Source organism: Embiotoca jacksoni, unplaced genomic scaffold (genome assembly GCF_022577435.1).
Source record: "Embiotoca jacksoni isolate LCO1_2020_lvr unplaced genomic scaffold, fEmbJac1.0.p SCAF_20, whole genome shotgun sequence".
In the NCBI taxonomy this organism is placed as follows: domain Eukaryota; kingdom Metazoa; phylum Chordata; class Actinopteri; family Embiotocidae; genus Embiotoca; species Embiotoca jacksoni.
Genome location: NW_027185341.1, coordinates 8,728,808 through 8,748,858, shown reverse-complemented (window position 1 = coordinate 8,748,858; position 20,051 = coordinate 8,728,808). Strand labels below are relative to the sequence as shown.

The following is a 20,051-nucleotide window of genomic DNA, read 5'->3' as shown; positions in this document are numbered from 1 at the left end:
GAATATAAGGAAACCAGCTCGACAGGTGCTGCTAATTTGCCGCTAGCTTCCTCCGCTGCAATCGACGGCACCCATCGGTTGCTTCGGAGCCGTTGGAAGCGGACAGCTACAGCTTACGGTGTGGTTTCAAATCAGGAGTGCAGAGTGCGGCCTCTCACTACCTCGAACCAACTTTTGCTACGTTGTGAAAATAGGGCGGGTATCCTCCTCGGGTGCAAAACATAAATGGTGCTTGACCATGTGATGGTCTTCTTAATGCAACTTCTTAACCATAAATACAAGCTCAGAAAGTCTCAACGGGAGTTCAGGAGCCACGGAGAGCAGGAGACGAGCCAGCTGTGACTCCACCCCAACATGGCCGACCTCAAGGCCTTCTAATATATGTAGAATCTTATGAGCTGAGCAATAACTTCCTAAATGACCCCCAGAACACGTATTAATGGGCCAGAATTTGGTGTGACGAAAATGGGTCACAAAGAAGACTTTACGTTGCTTTAATTAAAGGTAAAAAGATTGGGAACCACAAAAACTAGAACAGCAAAAATGCTAAATGTATTCTTATTCATTAAGGATCCATCCTGCTACTTTATAAACACACACGACATTACTTAAACTCTCCTTTCATTTCATGTCCGAGCTGGGAGTGAGCAGAGTTAGCGTTTCTGATGGAATTCACCTGCTAGCTGCGGCACTTTATTTCGGTTGATTTGCCATTTTATTTGAATGCATGCATCATGTGTTAGGTCAGACGTACTGAAAGAGGGGGTCATTTTACACACAGCTTGGCACTTCACTTTAATGTTGAGTAATTTACAGCCCAGCAGAGCTGGTTAACCAGATACATAGGAAATATGAAAAGTTTAAAAAAACAACTTAGAAAATAGAAATGAATTTTCTTCCCTCTTTGTTATATAATATTGAACATGTTGGGACTCCACAGGCTCCCCAGTAGTCAAAGAGGTCATTCATCCTCTGGAGAATTGATTGGCTGCTCTGTAACACCTCCATCATGCTGTTTGGATAACAGAATATTTATCAAAGAGGAAAGACAGCCTGCTCATTGGTCCAAAATACAGATCCGTTGTGCCACATAAACAGAAACAAATCACTATTTGTACTGGGCTTCTTTTTTTTAATCTTCAGTACAGACAGATGGTTTGTTGTGCTTCACATTGTTGGATCTGGATAGGAGGCAAACCGATGAATCCGCTGAATGGTTTTCCATCTACAGCCACATGGGCAGGTTATTAAACGCCTCGCACTTTGTTCGTACTATGTGATATGTGGTAGAAGAGACATGAAAGACATGTCACGTATTGAAAAGGTTTGATTCAGGCGGCTCTTTGAAAAACATCTGCAGCGCAGGAGTAGAAGCCACGGCCAATGAGAGTTCAATTAAAATCACACACTGATGTCAGAGAACAAAATGTATGAATATTATTAATGTCATGAACAGAATAATGACTGTGCCGGCCAATAAATGGTACAGCCACAATGAATGTCTTTGCTGCTGCTGTTTTTCAATTTCCCTGCCAGAATAACAGGTGGGACAAATGATGATCTCGGTTTAAGAGATATCTTTACGAAGTACTGTCGAGCCGACACGGCTCCGTGTAGGTCAGTTTACTTTAAGGAAGATGTTGTGGAAGTGGTGGATGTGGGAGAATAAACCACAAAGCTCAGTAGGCCTTAGTTACCTGGAGAACAGCACCCTCTGGTGGTCACTGTGTCACTGTAACTTCTGGAGAAACAAAGCCACACAAGTTTGGGTCTTTGCATCTGGTCATTCAAAGAGAGACATTTGTGTACACTTTTCTATTTATCTAGATAAATAGATCATTTAGTTTTAATTTTTTTTTGATTTGTTCTCTTTTATCTCATATTTGACTGCAACTGTTATTATACAACACACGATGTAATTCAGCCTTACAAGTTTTGAAACACCGTTTCCAAGAAATGTGTGTAAAATGTAAATGTAAAGGTAAATATAATTTAATGATTTGCAAATCACGTAAACCCATATTTAATTGCAAATACACCAAAGACAAACTATCAAATGTTGAAACTGAGAAATGTTATTGTTTTATAAAAAAAATATGCGCTCATTTTAAATGTGATGGTGGCAACACATTTTTTAAAAAGTTGTTTACCACTGTGTTGCATCACCTTTTCTTTTAACAACACACCGTAAACTTTTGGGAACTGATGAAACCAGTTGCTGGAGTTTTGAAAGTGAAATGTTGTCCTGACGTGACTGATCACATTGTCTCTTCACGATCAGTCCAGTTTGGTTTATTCAACTTTCCTTACTCTTTAATTGTTTAGTTTATGGGTTTTATTTGACACAATAAGTCCTACATAGAAAAAAAAAAACCGAGTCAGTTTTGAGAGAAATTTTGGGTAGGAATATTTTTTTTTCTGTGTTTCTTTCTTTGCTGTCTTTAGATGATTTCAGGAACCGAGAGAAGCTCAACATGAAACAGAAGGAGGAGATGGGCCCACGGAGAGGATGATGAAGAAAACATGCAGCATATGCAAAGAGATGAATAACAACCCCTAAATGAAGAATGAAGACAGCTGATAAACAGCTGCAGTTGGAGGGAAGAGATAGAGATGAAGGAATCAACATGTTAATATGTAACATGTAATAGCAGTACGTACAATATTATCATTCATCGTGTTGTTGGTACAAAAAGAGAGGGTCGACGATAGGAGGGAAAGTGGCTGTTTACCTGCAACTGAGTCAATCAATTCCAGGTTTTGATTGTAACAAGGTCAAGATGGCTGGATGTCGTATGAAATGCGAGATAGCTTTTAATTTGAAATGGATACAAGATGTTGTCCCATCTGGCTGAACAGTGGTGAGTTTATTGGCCCCGCAGCTGCGATCCCACCAAAGATGAATTAGCAGAACAAACAGCTGCTCACTGTAGCTACAGCCTGATTGGAAGATCATTTTTAATATTGTAGTCATTTTCAATATTCATGTTTCATAACCAAAGCCAGAAATTAAACATCCAATTTGTGATCGCTGAATACACATCTCGAATTGAAATCTTCGAAGCGTTCACATTGTTTGGGAATAAATGGGTGGATGTTCGGTTTCAGGAAAGCTTTTATCGAGCAGTTCTTCGTGAAACCGGATGACATCCTCAGCGACTGTAACCTGTGTTCAAGTCCAGCAGCCTCAAACTGACCTCTTTCAAACCACCCCTGACTTCCTCTTGGCCCTGTGGTCGAAGGTCATGTCGGAGGTCGTGGCTTCACTTCCTGTTGGGTGGTGTGTGAGGATGGGGCCAGTTCCTGGACTGGAAGTAGCCCCTGAGTCCTTCCAGGTCCACGGGGGGGAAGTAGGCTCCGATGCGTTTCCTGAGCCACCACTTGCCCTCCGCCGCGCTGGAGCTTCCCGGCTGGCTGAACTTGTATCTGAAATGTTCTCCTCGAACCCACCTGAGAGGAAAAAGACAGAAAACTAAAATTTACTTTTACAATTACAGATGTTTCAAAGACGATCATTGTCCCAATGAAAAGTTCAAACAATGACAGCGAGCTTCTCAGTCAATCAGGTAGCCAAGCAACCCTGAACCATGATACTACCACCGCCATGCGCGTATTGGAAAACTGAAGTTTGGCTGTAATGTTGGCTTTGAACAGCAACAGCTTTCTCCTGATGCCATCCAGGTCCAATTAGTGGAATCTCCTTCTGATTGTAGACTCGTGCACTTCAACAGTTGCAAACGTTACCAGCAAATCCTGCGGTGAAATATCAGTCGTATGTGTCGTTTGTTGGGATGTAGTTACATTTTCATGTGACTGCGTTGTCCCAGCATGCATTGTGAGACGGTGCTCAGCCTATATATATATTTAAGCTTTTGCATTTTAGCAAAAAAAAAAAAAAAAGAAAGACATTTTCTGCTTTTACCTTCATCAGATGGGACATGAGAATAGAAGAGAATTGCTTGTGGGGGGTATGGGATTGTAATTTGATTGTTCCATGTAAACATCCTTTAAAAGACAGATACATGTCTGGAACCAAAGCTTGATCATTATTAGAACGATAGAGTGTGATTTCAGAAAACGACAGTTGAAACCAAAAGTAACAACAGGAGCTTTTCTTTTTCTTTTAGGTTGGTGTCGACTGTGTGCTCCGTCTTCACCTCGGTGACTTTCTGCCTTGGAAGGGGTTGTGGTCGAGCAGCGAGAGGACGGCGCTGTCGTTGGAGAGCAGACGTCCTGCTATGTGGATCACCCACTCACTCTGCTCGTAGGTCTGTCCCAAAACAAAGGAGACGATATGTTAGAAAACATAACAGAGCGGTGCGGAAGAGATCGGAATGTGAAGAAGGATGATTTTTAAAGAGGCATATTGGGAATCAAAGAAACAAAAAAAACAGGGAGTGTGGAGAGATTATGGCAAAAAAAATTTATATTAAAAAGATAAAGATGAAGAGATGAAGAGTTTGTGAGAAAAAGGGGAAGAAGTAAATAAGAAGAAAGATACTGAGAGTCAGACAAAACAAGGAACAGAAACACAAAAACAGCAACAGATTAATAGATTGAGGCTGAAGGACAAACAGATTATAGCCAGTTTGTTCTGAGATGAGTTGGATGTAAATACATGGAACTACTGCCCCCTAGTGTCACAAAAGCACACCGAAGCTCCTCCATGTTAATTTAATTAGAACGCAAAAAGCCACAATGGTTGAAAAAAAAAAAAAAAAACATGCAAATAAGGGGAAATAATTGATACACATTAAAAAAAAAAAAAAAAAAAAAAAAAAAAAAAAAAAGAGGTCAACGTGTTCACGCACAGGTTTGTGGGTTTGTTCTCACCTGGAAGGCAGCGAACCACATGAGCCAGTCCAGTCGGTAGTGGTACGGAGAAATGAGGCACGGCCGCCGGTAAACGTCTCCCGGCTTACAAAGGAACTGATAGTCCTCCCAAACTGCCTCGGCGTCTTTGGGATCTGGGCTCAGAGTGCCCTGGAAGATCACCTCGGTACGCTCCTTGGTGATGCTGGTCAGAGCAGAGAAGAAGGGAAAGGTGGGAAACGGACGCTTTCACACGCACCAGCACACACTGTCAAATCATAAGTCTAAACATGTACATGGCAAAGATTTGATGTGATTATTGTAAATGCATGAATGTGTAAACAGTTTTTTTTTTTTTACCGTTGGTAGACTTGCAGGCAATTTCTGACAATTATGTATTTTAATAGTTTCATTATGAATACTCTCAGTTGGCAATTTATAGGTTACACCACCTCTGATAAAGTGCTGACTCACACTGTTTATGGGTTGTTTTGGAGGTTTCATTGTTTGGGTGCTGTTGAACTGTACTGCAGTTTCCAATAATTTGTCCATCCCATGTATTTCAAAGAGGGTAGGCCGAATAAAAGAAACCTCTCTATATACACACCGCTGCACAGTTCAACAGCAACCACAAGTTGGACATTATAATGTGCATAAAAGAAAGGGTTTATTGCAGGGCTGTTCATCTGTGCTGATTTGAGTTACGTGTACCAAATAAAATGCCAGTTGAGTGGTTCATCAATTGATTCTTTGGTTTGTGAAATTCAGAATATGGTGAGGAATGCAAATCAAAAGGCAAAAGAAAGGTAGCAAGACCTCCTGTCTGAGAAGCTGGAAATGATCCAATTTGGGGACAATGGCCAAATTAGGACAAATAATGGCAGAAAAAAAATGGGCTAATAAATGCATCAACTAATTGTTAAAGCTGCTCTTGGTTCAATTTATAACAAAAAGCATCATATATTTGATCAACTCTTCATGCGTTTTGTGTGCAAGAATCTTGATTTGCTACTGGGATGTAGTGAAGTTGAAGAAGTATAAAGTGATATGAAAATAAAGTGTGTATTGAGTTAGATTCCAGCAGTGATCCGTAATGAAGGTCGCTCTGCTAACACCGTCCTGTAATCCACTTCCAACTCTAGAACTGTACCTGCCGAAGGCCCCGTAGGTGTTGACGATGCGCAGCGGGTCGAAGGAGGTGTTCATCACCTGCCTGGAGCTCAACAGGTTCATCACCACGGGGACGCTCAGGCAGCCAATCAGAATGCCCAAAGAAACGTTCACCACCCGACGTATCAACATACCTGAAAAACAAAAAGAAAGAACTTCGTATTCTGACACCGGAGACGGACAAAGGCGATGAAACTGCACAGAGCGATGCGTGTCGCTGCTGACATGTTTGTTTACTTATTCAGTTCTGTTCACTGTTGCCGGTTGTGTTCATGTATTTCAAAGTAAAACTATGATGCCCAGTTGAAAACTGTAATTGCATCTTAAATCCCAGGACACATTAGTAAGTGTCTGGTAAGTCTGTGTGTGTGTGTGTGTGTGTGTGTGTGTGTGTGTGTGTGTGTGTGTGTGTGTGTGTGTGCGGTGTGTGTGTGTGTGTGTGTGTGTGTGTGCGTGTGCGTGGTGTGTGTGTGTGTGTGTGTGTGTGTGTGTGTGTGTGTGTGTGCGCGCGCGCGGTGTGACCACGTAGACACGCTCCGGCTTCTCCAGATCACAGGACGGATGGTATTGACAAATGCCGGGCGAGTCTGCGTCAGTTCCTTCCTACTCTGCCAGCTTATTCAACGCATGTTAAAGACATCAGCGCAATCCAAATAAAACTTCTCACCAGGACACACTTTACTGGGTCTGTTCAAATGATTCAAACACGCTCACACTCCAGGTACACCGCTATTTTATTATGCAACATCCCACAATAAAGCAACGACACTAATGGGTCCGATGAGACCAATTAGAGAGGGGCCGCTCTCACACTTTTACCACATTATGAAGCGGTCCGCATTGTCAAAAAATTGAAGCGACATCACTTTAAATTCCAATAAACCGTGTGTCATATTTTTTCCCAGCCACTCAGCTGTCCAAGTGCTAATTCCTTTTCTTCCCATAATTCCCTCTTCGGTATGACCAGACCTTCTACCTTTATTACTGCAGGCCATTAGCTTCTATTGTAAGTAATACCAATGTTATATTTGAACTGTATCCTGTTTCTGCAGCCATGTTGTGCATCTCGTGATTCTTTGCAAAATAGAATACCAACTTTTTGAAAGAACAATGGAGTAAAAAACTGAATCTCAGTACCTCTGGTAGGTTTCGGTGTGCGTCCGGCTTTATCCTCATTCTGTATCTCCAGCACTGCCTTCTTGGCTCCGCCCCCTGAGCGAAACAAGAAGCCGACCGCTGCGTCGTCGAAACAGGCCAAACTGGGAACGATGGTCAGCCAGTTGAGAAAACTGAGGTTCCCGCTCACAATCAAAACCACCTACGGTCCGAAAAGGCCAAGAAAAGGCCGTTAGTACAGAGAAGAAAACTTATAAAATGCCGCAATATACAGTCGTGACTTTTTTCTTTTTGAACCAGGCGAACTTGCATGTGCTCCGACACCCACTGCACATGATGCACAAATTTAATTGAAGTGTACAGTGATGGAGAATGCAGATCAATGCAATGAAACATTCCTGCACACCAGCCATTAAAGCTGGTTAATGTAATAATAACGTTCTGACTCGTCTCTCCTAAACAGTCAATTTAAACTCCTGCCTCACTCACATTCTTCTCTTTAGCAGGTTTCAGAACTGTTTGGAATTTTTCAGTTGAAACAGACTCCGTGTTTAGTTATAGATTTAAAAAATATGCCACACATTTAAAGCAAAGTAAACCATTTCAATTATCAGTTAAATAAGTTTGATAAGTTGAAAACAAAGCAGCGTTTCTAAGTGAATGTACAGTTGATGTTTTGAGAAAATCGATCAGTGCGTGCGACTATCGTCCTTCCTTGCTTCTGCTGTTTTTACCGGTGCCTGGTTGTAATATGTTTCTCCAGTCTGAAGGTGGCGGTAATGCATACCCAGATGGAGAATGAGCACCACCTACTGTATGTCTCCATCACCTAACTACTGCTGTTTATTATCCATCGACCATCCCCGTGTCGGTCATCATTCGGTCCCGTGTGATGGCGACCAGCGCGAGTTACCTGGAAAAGGATCTGGATGGCTCCGTTCACGATGCACATCCGCCTGCCGAAGACGGTGAAGAAGGGGACAATGAGCTCGATGAAGTGGTTGGACAACGTCTCGAAGCGATGGACCCACCACGGGGAGCGATGCATGTAGTACGACATGGGGTTGGGAACTGGCTGCGTCTGGAGACACACAGAGGTCACGGTCAAGAGGACAAATGTCAGAGAGGGGAGGGGACGGGGGGCAGGGAGAGGGGGGCAGGTAATCATAATCATTAAATAAATGATTTTTCCATTATTTTTTGACATCAAAAAAGAAGGTTTGATCATGTGCAGAGTCTGCTTCGCCTTTAAACGTGTTGTAAACACAAGACTGCTTCTTCTGCTGGAGATGGAAGTTTTCTCTGCTTTACTTTGGCACCGACTCTCGTCTCAGGCCGGGATGGAGAGTAATTAACGGTGCCACACTTTTAGGGAAACATTTCCACGTCTAAATAAAGATGGAACGTTACCGAAATGAAGGCGACTCCACCTACGTGCAGAAAACACACAGAGCGCTGTGCAGTGTGTGTGTGTGTGTGTGTGTGTGTGTGTGTGTGTGTGTGAGACGGAGTGTGTGTGCGCGCGCGCGAGGTGGTTGCATGCAACACCGTGTAATAGCTGAACATGCAGACGGTGTCGGGGAAGGTGGTGACAAATACATTTAGCACAGGAATAGGTGGAGGAAAAAGGAAAACAAGACAGCTGGCATACTAATCTATACTCGTGTTGTTTTTATGGAATCGAGGGGAAAACGTTGGGAGTTATTTAACCTGTAGCTTACCAAAACACTCCCGGAAATTCAAGGGCACGGAGCCTGCAACCTCAGACAACCAAACAACCCCACAGGGCTAGAAAACTAGCTGCATTACAACAAACAGCGCGACGCAAAACAAAACGCCAACTATGCCGAAACACACCTCCGCAGCCCCCCAGGGAGTCAGGACAGGAGGAGATCTGCAGCTCCTGAAAGGGAGCAGTGTGTCAGAGGGGGTTAATAAGGCTTCACCTGGCGCCAGTGGCTTCCGGTGCTCCCCGTGCGCGTGGGCGTGTAAATCCACATTACCCTTTAGGCCGTTGACACTTGAACTCGGACCAGACCAGGGAAAACTGACCGAGCGCGAAATAAGCGCCACATTGTAAGACGAGTTGTCAGGTGACAACACCTTTTCTGGTACACAAACCTAAAATACCGGTCAGCATGGAACTAAAGAATCCCCTATGCAAGCATTTAGTTCTCCCATTTCAGACTTGAATTCAGAGTTTCGTTAAAGCAAGCCTCTGCAGCTTTTTTTTCCAGCCACCGCGGCCACACAGCAGTTCTTAAAATGCATTGTTAACAGCAGTAAAGGTCGGAACAGCTGCGAAGTCACCGAGTTAACCTGGAAATGTCGGCCAACGCGTTGTGGTACTCAATTAAGCAAGAGTGCATTTTATTTTGAACTGAACTGTTCATTTGTAAGAAAAGAAAAAGAAAAAAAAAGGTGCTATTTTCCCTTTACAAGGTGACCTAGTTTTATTTTAAAGTTAGTCTATCTTCAGGCACTCAAACCTGTCAACAATTCCGGCAATAAGAAACTGCTGCACTGTTTGTTGCTCACGCTCCTGATCCCACCGACAAATCAGCACCCGAATCTACTGATCAGCAACTTTCACCCATTCTTGCATCATCTTTTACAGGTTTTGGGTCATTATGTCTCTGACTCTTACAGACACAAAATTGTTTTCCTCAACGGCTGAAGGACCAAAACAAGGCTAGAAGAAAAATGGAGATGGGTTCGTATGTATCTTATGGCAACTCTCCAATAGTTGTTGAGACACTTCAAATCTACAAGTAGTATATAATTCCCAATCTACTTGCACAAATCAAATACATATACATTATATATACACGCATATAAATTCCACACAGTGCTCGCTATCAAGTCCCACAGGAACCAGAGTATTATAGCCTATCCTACCTTCTCATTATATTTCAGACAGTGAGACTATCTCTACTGTATTTTTGATCTGTGTGTGTGTGTGTCATCTCCAGTCATCCGGTCCCATAGGAGCCGGTGTATTCCTGTCTATGTCAATTACAGAAGGTGGCCCTCCTCCCTCTGCGGCGTGGTAACACTCAGAGCGGCTGAGCGTCCCACGGGGGGGGGAAACAAACACTGGATTTAAACAACGTCACGCTCTGTGAAAGAGAGACTGATTTATTGAAACCCACAGCAGCGGTTCCTGTAACGCGTTAGCCTGATGTGAGTTCATTGCAACCCCTCAGGAGACAAAGCCAAGGCCCAATGTTTTTGTATATCTGGATTAGTCTTAGGTGTTCAATTGGTCATGAAAACGGGCTTTTGGGAACTGCAGGAATGAGTCTGGTTCTGCTGGTCATGCTGGTAATAATTACAAAGTAAAGTATTATAATACTCTACTGCAAGTGTCATCTACGCACAGATTTGAAGTCCTTGGTTCCCCGGGATCATTACTGTGGTGTTTTCTACTGTTACTTCCCAGAGATCAGCAGACAGCCTTAGGATTTCACAATGGGAACATTTCTTTTTAAAGTGTTCAGCCGAGAAAAGGTCAAATCTTTCATGAACAAAGTGTCTTAAAGCTTCTCTAATTAATAACCGTGAATGTACAAGGGATCAGCTGACTGCGTGTATTAAGAAAGGTGTCACTTGTAGTAAAAAAAAAACCCTCAAAGAATTATGACCCAACTCTGCAGTGTTTTGTTTTGCTTATTGGTTTGGTTTTAAGGCCCATGTGGCACCATGGTAACTCAGTTCTCACCTCCAACAACACAATCATTGCTCCTCACCAGATTGGGCTCCCTGCAACATCTTTTTCTCTCCCAAAAAAGACCATTTTGACGCCGTGGAGGAGATCCAGTGAAGTGTACTGCTGCATAAGGGGACTACTTAGAAGGAGATGATGGCCAGATTTAAATCAATTACGTTTTTTTTCAGTTGTTAGAGGCGCCGTCGCTGAACTTTAGTGGCACTTCTTAAGCAATGAAATGCAAGAACTTAATGAGGAACCTACAGCATCAAATCAATTTATGGATGAAAAGCAGGAGATGAAGATGAATCATCGTGTACTGTAACAGGCTAACAAGCAGGGAATTGGACAGACACACCACACAATAAACACACAACACTGTGCACTCACCTCGTAGTGGTAGTCCATGCAGGTGAGGTCTCTCCAGCATTTGTCGCCTCTGATTTTAATAAGACCCTAAAAAAGACACAAAGTTCTGTAAAGCCGAATGTTTGTATCTCCTTCAAACTTTACAGCAAAACAAAAAAACAAAAAACAAAACACGTGTTGTAAATTGTGTAAAATTAGCAACCATCAACAGCCTATTAGAGAATCTCATTACAGAGTAAATGACATATTCAGCTTCTGGAGTGTCCAAGTGGTTACTTAATGGACGTTTTATCAAAAGCACATGATGATGAGAAAAGTCTGAAAGGATTAGTCTCAGACGTGACAGCCGATGGACAAAATTATGTTATTACACAAACGGGAATTATCTAATAATCATGGAATCTGTATATAATGTTCAGCATACATATTATATGCAAAAAGCCAACCAAGACTGACAACAAGCTTTCAGCTAAGACAGCACCTGATGGAAAAGCATTAAGAAAAACATCGACAATCTTTGCAAACGTTTGATGCCAAGAGCTGTAAAAAAATCTATTTACAAATGACTTTGCCGCCAATTCTGCTGCAGCACTGTTTGATAAGATGAAGAAAAAATACATGGTGTGATCATCTGTAGGGAAGAATCTATAATCCACACAGATAACCACAGTAAAGCTGCCAAGAGTAAATGAATTACAAGCACATGAAGGGAGGAGCGCTGCAGTGTGGTGTGACTGTGCAGTTCATTCTGGACTGAATTAGGCAGCACACCTGGATTGTATAGTTATTTTTTCTTTCTTAGCTAACTAATTCACAAGAATGAGACGGATGGATGAGCTGGACGTGAAGTCACAGCGACCCGCAAAATCTAATCAGTTCATCATTGGGACCGAGTGAACGTTTGTGCCAAATTTGAATAAATTCCCTTCAAAGAACGGAAAAATGAAAAACATAATGCTTCCAGTTCTTGCCACCCCGGTGGCATAAAAGCAATGTTATGCTGTCGGATTCCCTGGAAAATATTGAACTATTCACACGCTTTATAAAGCAGAACTTGATTCAAAACAATCCTCCACAAATGCTTTCGTAGGTTCCTGCCAATACCAAATCATGTGCTCACCATAGAAATATGGTTCGTAGCCACATCAGAGAGAAGTGGGATAAATTGTGCAATCACTCAGTGACTGACACCTTCATTCTACTGAGATGAAGCGTTCACTGACAGTAAAGACACAAATCTACTCCACTTGAACGTGAAGAAAGTAGAGAGCCTTCACTTGAAGATCAAATCTGAAAGAACAAATCTAACTCGCTCGCAGTCTGAACATGTCGTCGGCTTTATTGACCTTCAGTGGTCTCAATAACGGCTCACAGATGTACACAGTAGCTCTTTGTCACGCGAATGTATCAGACTGGGAATAAGCACTCGTGACCTATTTACAGATTCATAAAGGTGTTGGGTACTGCAGTGATTCCATTACTAAAAACAGGAAGTGTTGAGCAAAAAACAGAAACGTTTCTGAGTATCTTTGGACTAAAGTAATGAGCATACGTGTCATATATGTACAGCTGACGGTAACTGTGCAGCCTGCATGATATTTAAGTGAAGATGAGGCAGGTTACGAAAGGTTAATACTCAGTAATAATAGTCCTTGAGAGCGGATTTTCCTTTTTTTTTTTTTTTTTTTTTATGACTCGAATTCAGACAGAAACACGGGTAAATGCGACCTCCGTTCTGGGACCGTTTTCCACCGACAGACCCAAGTAAACAACGCGCTATCCAGGACACGAGACTGTCAATATTGACACATCGGCCCGTCATGTGGTTGGCATGGAATGTGGAATAAATCGCCCACTAACCCGTCTAACCAGATTTAGAAAAACCAGAACATTTCACTCTTGATTACGAGCTTGGCCGCTCGCTGCAACTGCCAGCTGTTGAAGTGGAGCAGCCGAAGATGCTGCTGATAATCTAATTCTGTCATGAGACCCTGAAATGTCATCAATTACAATTTGATAATATAAACCTCCGGCATAAACAGAGCGCTCAGTCCAGAGTGTGAAGAACGCCAGGGGAAAATGATACCTCTGTGAATTGAGTAGGTTTTTTATGAGGAACACCAAGTGAGAGAAATACTTATCAAAAATTCTGATTCCTCTCAAGATTTATACAAGAAAGATCTGTTTATTTACAAGAAAAAGAGAAAAAAAAAAAAAAAAAACGGAAAACTGATGAATTCTCAATCTCATCACCAAACCGGGCCGTGAAAAACTGTCAGTGAAAAGAGCTTTTAAAAGATTTAAATAAAAAGATTTTGCATCTTCCGAATAACCGAGGTTCAGACCACGAATCCCGTTTTCCAGATACAGCGAGACTTTGACAACGATGCTCGTGAGATGACGTAAACCGCATCAGGAAGGCCGGCAAGCAAAGGTTTACCCTGAATCCCAACAAAGAAAACAGCAGTAGCCGTCTCAGATTCAGTGCTTCGATAGACAAGCAATTTTTCCAGCATATCCTTCATATTCTTGGACGGTAAACAAGAAGCCTCTCGTAAAAAGCAAATTGGAAATTGTGGTAAATTGTTTTTTAACTAAAAACAGGATTAAACTGATTGGTCATAATTCTCCTCCATTATGAACAAGGACTACGACTACGTATGTGTGGAATCTGACGCATGTAGTGAATGAACCCTCCGACTGCAGCTCCAAGTAACATTTTAGGGTTTTTCAGCTGGTTGTTTTGGTTTCACGACCTGCAGCTTTACTGTTGTGTTTGACTCTCATCTGCACCGTTTTTTTTCAACATTACACTTCAATTTTTCAGGCACACAGAAATGAAGACATTTTAACGTATTTCAAATTAGAACATAATTGTCCACAACAAAGTAAAACGTGTATTCCATAATATCCACCGAGCTTTACAACAACTATCCACCCAGTTAGTATCAAAGCATTTATCCTGTTCAATCCTGGAACAGGTAAACGTTACTTGAACATAATGAATTATGTTGTGAAAACAGGAAGCTCGTAAACATTTACTGAAAAACACAGAAATTAGTCAGTTAGTCATTCTGTGACAAAAAAAAATGACATCAAGTGCCCCAAAATTACTAAATTTGATGTATATTTATCTATTAAGAAACACAAATCTGCTATCAGGTTCCCATTCATTTATAATACCCTTCGGGATGTAAACAGGTTAATGACCGATTTGCTTTGTGCGAAGCTAAAAGAATGCTAACCGCAGCATCTCCAGGTGTACCTAACAAACAGAGCAAATGAATGTTATCTAAGTAACACGCTCACAAAGACGACGCTAATATGTCGATGTTTAGTTGCTATTTGGGCTCTTTAGAAGAAATTGATTTCGGTCTTCTGTAAACATGACAAAGCCGTGCAGCATGCGAGCGGATGCCGTAACGTTTGTCCTCCCTGCAGTAGGAAAAAGCTGTACTGCTGATCTTTTATCAGTTACTTTAGCCTGTTGTAAATACTCTGGTGTGATACTAGAAATAATGTCCTTATAATAAGGCTTGAGCAGATAAGAGAGTCTTCCATATATTTTGTCTGCCTTTGGACCATGCTGGAAATAACTTTTCGTCACATTGACTAGATGGACTCATCAGAGGCTGCAGAGCCATTTGAAAATGAGGAGGAACCGCAGCATCGTGGCTGAGACTATCAACAGGCCCTCTAAAAGTTATCGCCCCGACGCGATAATCAAACAGCGTTACCGGATCTCTCAGGGCGATCACTTAATCGAGGTCCTCAAACCTCCGGCTAATTTATTTACAAAGAAGAGAAGACAGTGGAGGGCTACGAGGCCGAATATCAATCAGCACTTAAAGCACGCCGCCCTTATGTGAACATCACTAATATATTTACTCTATTTCATAGTTAATGAGCCAACATGGTCTCCTAAAATCTAATTAGCTCCACTTTTGCCAGCCTGATTACCCTCACAGTGTACTGCAGCTGTAAACAAGCTGCTGCAGCACAGATTAGGAGGCATCTGAGCAGATTAATATCCCAACACAAAGAGCATCATATATCAAACATATTCAGCTCTGCTAATGCGGGCACCGATAAAATGAAATGAATGTATTAATTAGCATATATTTCAATGTTGACACTTTTTTGGAGCACAACATATGGTCATCTAATGAGAGTTATATTTCTGCAGCCATATGTTGGAACTGATTGTGTTTGGGCAACCCTGCTGAGCTAGATGTGTGTGTGCATGCGTGTTGGAACTTCATATTGTTTTAATGAGCCACCTAATTACCACACGAGGTACCATGCAGATGGTTCTTTATCAAGATTACCAAGAACATGTTGTTGTATTTTGTATTTTGCAAAGGTGAGCAAGGCAACAGCACCATATTTCATTTTCTATTTCAATGTACTCTCAGGACTTGAATTTTTTTTAGGGAAGGTATGTCTTTACGCCTGCAGTGTGAATTGGAACATGGACGTTTATAAATATCTGTATTGAACTATTTTGACGATCGGTGACAGGTAACAAGAGGAAAGTATAACATCTCTTACAGTCATTTTATCTCAATGCATTTAGATTCTTCTTTCCTAATTTATGTATTAATGTTAACCAATAGATGCCATTGAGACGTACCATGATGTCGATGTAGAAAAAGTGACTTGTTGTGTGACAACTTGAAGTTTTCCTTAATCAGATAGGTGGGCTCAAACGCTGCCGCGTCCTACGTCTGCAGGGCTCTTTGAAGTGCACACTGAGCCGCATCTTCCTCACAAACAGAAACCCATGTGGTCGTTAAAGAGCAGCGGTGGACCACGATGCTGTCACAGATAAAAGGCTGTGATGGGGGTGGATCAATCACTCATGGCCCGTGGTGGGCGCTGTACTCCGTCTGACACCACTGAGAAACGACACCGAGTCTCTGCTCTGTCATCACAGCTTCAAAAGGTCATCGCTGCTGCCGTTATAATCTCATGTAATCTCACGACCGCGTGGATTTTTCTCTTCTTTTGTGTCGACGGTCTGGAATCTCTCTACAGAGAAAGTTCTGTACTCACAGCTCCCAGCATGATGCGAACAATGAGCCATCTGAAGGTCCAGATGCAGATGAGGGACGGAGGACAGCGGCGGGGGACCTGGGACAGAGTGATCATCGGACACAAGAAAATGGCCAGAAAGCCCGTCTCCAGCAGCTGGCTCTCCCAACCTGCAGAGAACCACAAGATCTGGTGACTATAGGTGCTCTTTTTCTCAAGTACGGCTCAAAACAGAAGAGAAAACAATGCTTGAACGTGGAGTCACGTTGGATTTCAGTTCAACAAAACGCACCTGAAAATGACATGATGTCACATTATTGATGCGGGAATTAATATATATTGATTATAATAATACAAAAATATTTACAGAGTTTATATTTATAGTGTCTGGCATTGTAACAATGTGGCAAATAAAAGTGTTAAAACAGCAACTGCAGTGTCTCTGTGGGATGGAAGAAAACATCTGCATACGTTTTATAAATCTGGTGTCTGGTGAGACTTTCTGGCCGTGAGGAGGAATGCGTACTGGACACGCTTTATAGGCAGAGCGTTCGACTTGTCGGCTTCCTAACCCTCAGCTAGCTTGAATGGGGATAAAATGATTCAACAGTGTGGCTCTTCAAGACTTTCCGAATGTTATCACACCGGATGGATTGAATTCTGATCGTGAAAAGAGCCTCTGCTGGTGTCGTTAAATCAATTCTATTCAGGTTTACACTACTAAATGTCTTCTTTTTTTTTTTTTAGCTTTGAACTTTTTGAGAAAGTGGTTGAAGTGAGAGAGCATCATCTGCCACTAATGTCCCTAACAGCAAACACCCCCCTCCCCCCCTCTGGTTTTCTGTCTAGACTTGGGAACAATCGGAGGAGCTTCGTCCGCCGACTTCAAGCAGCAGCGGCAGCCAGCGTGTGATAATCGCTCCAAAACACAAGAGGGACAAGAGGAGAAAGACAGTTCGAGTGAGAGAGAAAGAAAAATATCTTTTTTTTTTTAAGTGTAATAGAAGACACAGCTCTCCACCACAGACAGGCACGGCGTCTCTCGACTACAAAAGTGCCGTGAACCAATCGCAGAGCTGCCACGGAGCTCGCCACTTATCTGGGCCGGACCGAAACATGCAACATCCAAGTTATCTTATTTCTTCCCATCCTCACAGTTCTTCATATATTGATGGCAGTTTACTGAGTTCATGGAGTCAGAAAGCTGCAAACGAGCCGTCTTCTTTGTTTACTAGCTGGAAACAAAGTAGACGTATGTGCAGTAAATGTTGAATTGATATTGCTTAAAAAGCATTTAAAGCCCTGACAAGCCAATAATTAGCTGTAAACTAACACCTGTGTGGTTTTTATCGTGGCAATTAGGTACGTGTTGAATTTGTTTTCGTGCTTTAAGCACGTGTTGGAATAAAAATCACTTAAAAAGCATTTAGAGCACTTATAACCCAATAATTAGCAGTAAACATAAGTAGACTTATGAACAGTCGTTAAACTGGATCATGATTGCGTAGCTGCTGCTTTTTATTGTTTGGGATCAATTTCCAAAATCATCATTTTGAGCATCCATTTCAATCTTTATTGGACAATAATCAAGAGTGCGGAGACATCTTTTCTTTATAAATGTGTCAAATTCTCCTCTTAAACGTCAGTCCTACGTTTCTAAATGCATTACGTGTGTCAGCGCACGAAAAAGTTTGGTTTGAGAGATGTCGCTAAATCACCTTCACAGTTTAAGAAATTACAACTGATATGAAAACCGGTCTCACATGAACGCTTCACCTCTGATCCACTTCTTCTTTAGGAGGAGAAACAAAGGAAGCCACAGGTCAAAGTTCACTTACCAAAGGAGTACCTACAGAGAGAGAAAGGAAAACAAAAAGAACAAAGACATAAGTATTTGATCTTTTTTTTTTTTAAACATTGTCAAACAGCAAGAATGAACTAAATCTTATGAACACTGGTGGATTTTTTTTTTTTTTACCTTTCAATTAATTAATTAACTGACAAATACAATCAGCTCAAAACACGACCATGACCTTCTATAAGGATGTAAAGTTGAGCTGTAGTTGTTCGTCCTCAGCGACACGTCACACTGTTAAAGATGTGAAACATGAAAGTAGGGAGACGACGTCCAATATGTTTTCTTGTCTGGTATTAAGAAACATTTGGATGTTTTCTAAACTAAAGGATGAAAGCAGAGTTGCTATAAATTAAATTTCATTAAATTTGAAGATGTATTTGTTCGCGTGTAAAACACTGATTCCATAAAAGCATCACTAACTCTGGTCCAATTATTTACAGGACAACATTTAGAGCTCGTATGAAGTTTTTAAAAAAAAACTCTCAGCACGAGTGCGTGAACATTTTCAAAACTGCTCCCGGCCGCAGAGCGTCGTCGGGCGAACCCGCACTCACCACAGCTGTCCCACGTTGACCAGCGAGTGGTAGAGCAGCCACAGAGCGACCATGATCACCACGTTGGCCGTTCCCGTCAGCAGGACGAAGCCCGACAGCGCCGCCCCCACCAGGGCGACGCCGTCCAGGTTGGCGTCCATGTCGGTCCAGTCCAGGAACCAGAGGACGGAGGGGGTGTACGCCAAGGCGGCCGTGCCTATCTTCCCCCCGACGTAGCGCTTGACGCTGTTCAGGTAGCTCTTGCAGGGCATCAGGCCGCGCTCGCCGATCAGCTGCTTGTTCTGGTTGTACGCCACGCTGAACGCCACAACTGCAAAACAGAGCGGAGACGGACGGATCAACACAACCCCGCTCAAATGTAAAAACCGCTCTGAAGAATATTGCATCTGTTCTGCTTTCTTCGTCAGGTCGGTGCCTTCGTGTTTTCTCCAATCAGTGCTTTTTGAAGTCGTCCTTCTGTCTTCGGACTGAAAAATGGTCATAATTATTACACAACCACCTGATCGCAACTCTTTCAGCTGATTAGAGTGTTTTCCATTCATCTGTATAGAAACAGCTGGATGAAACTACTGCGTGGTTCCAGCACTATTTCCACATAGATCTCCAGTGCTTGGTGTTTATTTTTGATTATTGGGACGCGTGGTTGTCCTTATATTTGTTTTGTATCGTTCAGGAAAGCTTTAAGTTGTTATTTACGTCACACACGCCCTGCGAGATGTGTTGCGAAACCTAGAAGGCAACGAGAAATGTCATTTTTACTCACGGACGGTGCTCCGTGCCAATAAATTACTCTTCTTCCTGATATGGTGTATTATTGAACTACGACTGAATGAAGTGAACAGAGTTAAAATGTTGGGATTGTTGCAGTCCTATTGGGCGGAGGAGGAGGTGGAGGAGGAGGAGGAGGTGGAGGAGGTCAGGTATCCTGGAGATGTATTCAGTTTGAATGGAGGGGAAACGTGACTGTCAACTTCTGTAGAAGTAAAACAAACTGAAGGCCTCGTTTCTTTGACTATGACGCAGTCAGACTGACACACAAACACACCGTTCAGGGTTGGTTTTTTAAAAACGTGACTGTTTTTGGGTACGTTTTTTTTTTTTTTTTTTTTTTAACACGTAACGACGCTGTTGGTGTTTGGTACGAAGAGTCCTCGTGACGTGAAACCGACTCACGGTAAATAAAAGCGACGGAGCGAAGCAGCACAACCCGCGTCAGCCAGAAAGTCCCGGGCTGCAGCGACAGAGGCTCCTTTTCTTTCTCCGCGTCTCCGCTGGTGTTTTCTCCATTTTCTGAAGTGCTGAGACCGGAGTTTGTCTCCGTCTTCCTGCTGTCCACGCGTCTTCTCCTCACGGAGCTCTCCGGGCTGCCAGCGGTGGCCGCCATGTTTTGCTTGGGGGGGGGGGGGGTCTCACGGTCACGTGACTGAAG

The 20,051-nt window shown here is 42.5% G+C and overlaps 1 protein-coding gene across 2 annotated transcripts; it reads right to left on the bottom strand.

Moving 5' to 3' along the window:
• Positions 1-782: 782 nt before the first annotated feature.
• lmf1 (lipase maturation factor 1) lies at positions 783-20,009 on the bottom strand. 2 transcript variants are annotated; one of them, XM_069156135.1, is made up of 11 exons: positions 19,796-20,009; positions 18,623-18,932; positions 18,049-18,059; positions 16,232-16,380; positions 11,198-11,263; positions 8,012-8,179; positions 7,120-7,300; positions 5,963-6,116; positions 4,834-5,017; positions 4,158-4,270; positions 783-3,450 (listed from the first exon to the last, which is right to left on the bottom strand). In XM_069156135.1, the coding sequence occupies exons 1-11, from the start codon at positions 20,004-20,006 to the stop codon at positions 3,264-3,266; spliced, it is 1,734 nt and encodes a 577-aa protein (XP_069012236.1). In that variant the 5' UTR covers positions 20,007-20,009; the 3' UTR covers positions 783-3,263. The 2 variants fall into 2 exon arrangements, with proteins under 2 accessions (XP_069012236.1, XP_069012237.1); XM_069156136.1 differs by lacking the exons at positions 18,049-18,059; positions 18,623-18,932; positions 19,796-20,009 and adding an exon at positions 17,974-17,993.
• Positions 20,010-20,051: the final 42 nt, after the last annotated feature.

What these genes read in the sequence shown, in the direction of transcription:
- lmf1 (XM_069156135.1), bottom strand. Translation starts at nt 20,006, where the DNA reads ATGGCGGCCACCGCTGGCAGCCCGGAGAGCTCCGTGAGGAGAAGACGC. An exon ending in GCATGGACTACCACTACGAG is followed by an intron (nt 8,180 to 11,197) that starts GTGAGTGCACAG and finishes GTGTGTCTCCAG; the next exon opens with ACGCAGCCAGTTCCCAACCC. An exon ending in CAAGGCAGAAAGTCACCGAG is followed by an intron (nt 3,451 to 4,157) that starts GTGAAGACGGAG and finishes TTTTCCTCTCAG; the next exon opens with GTGGGTTCGAGGAGAACATT.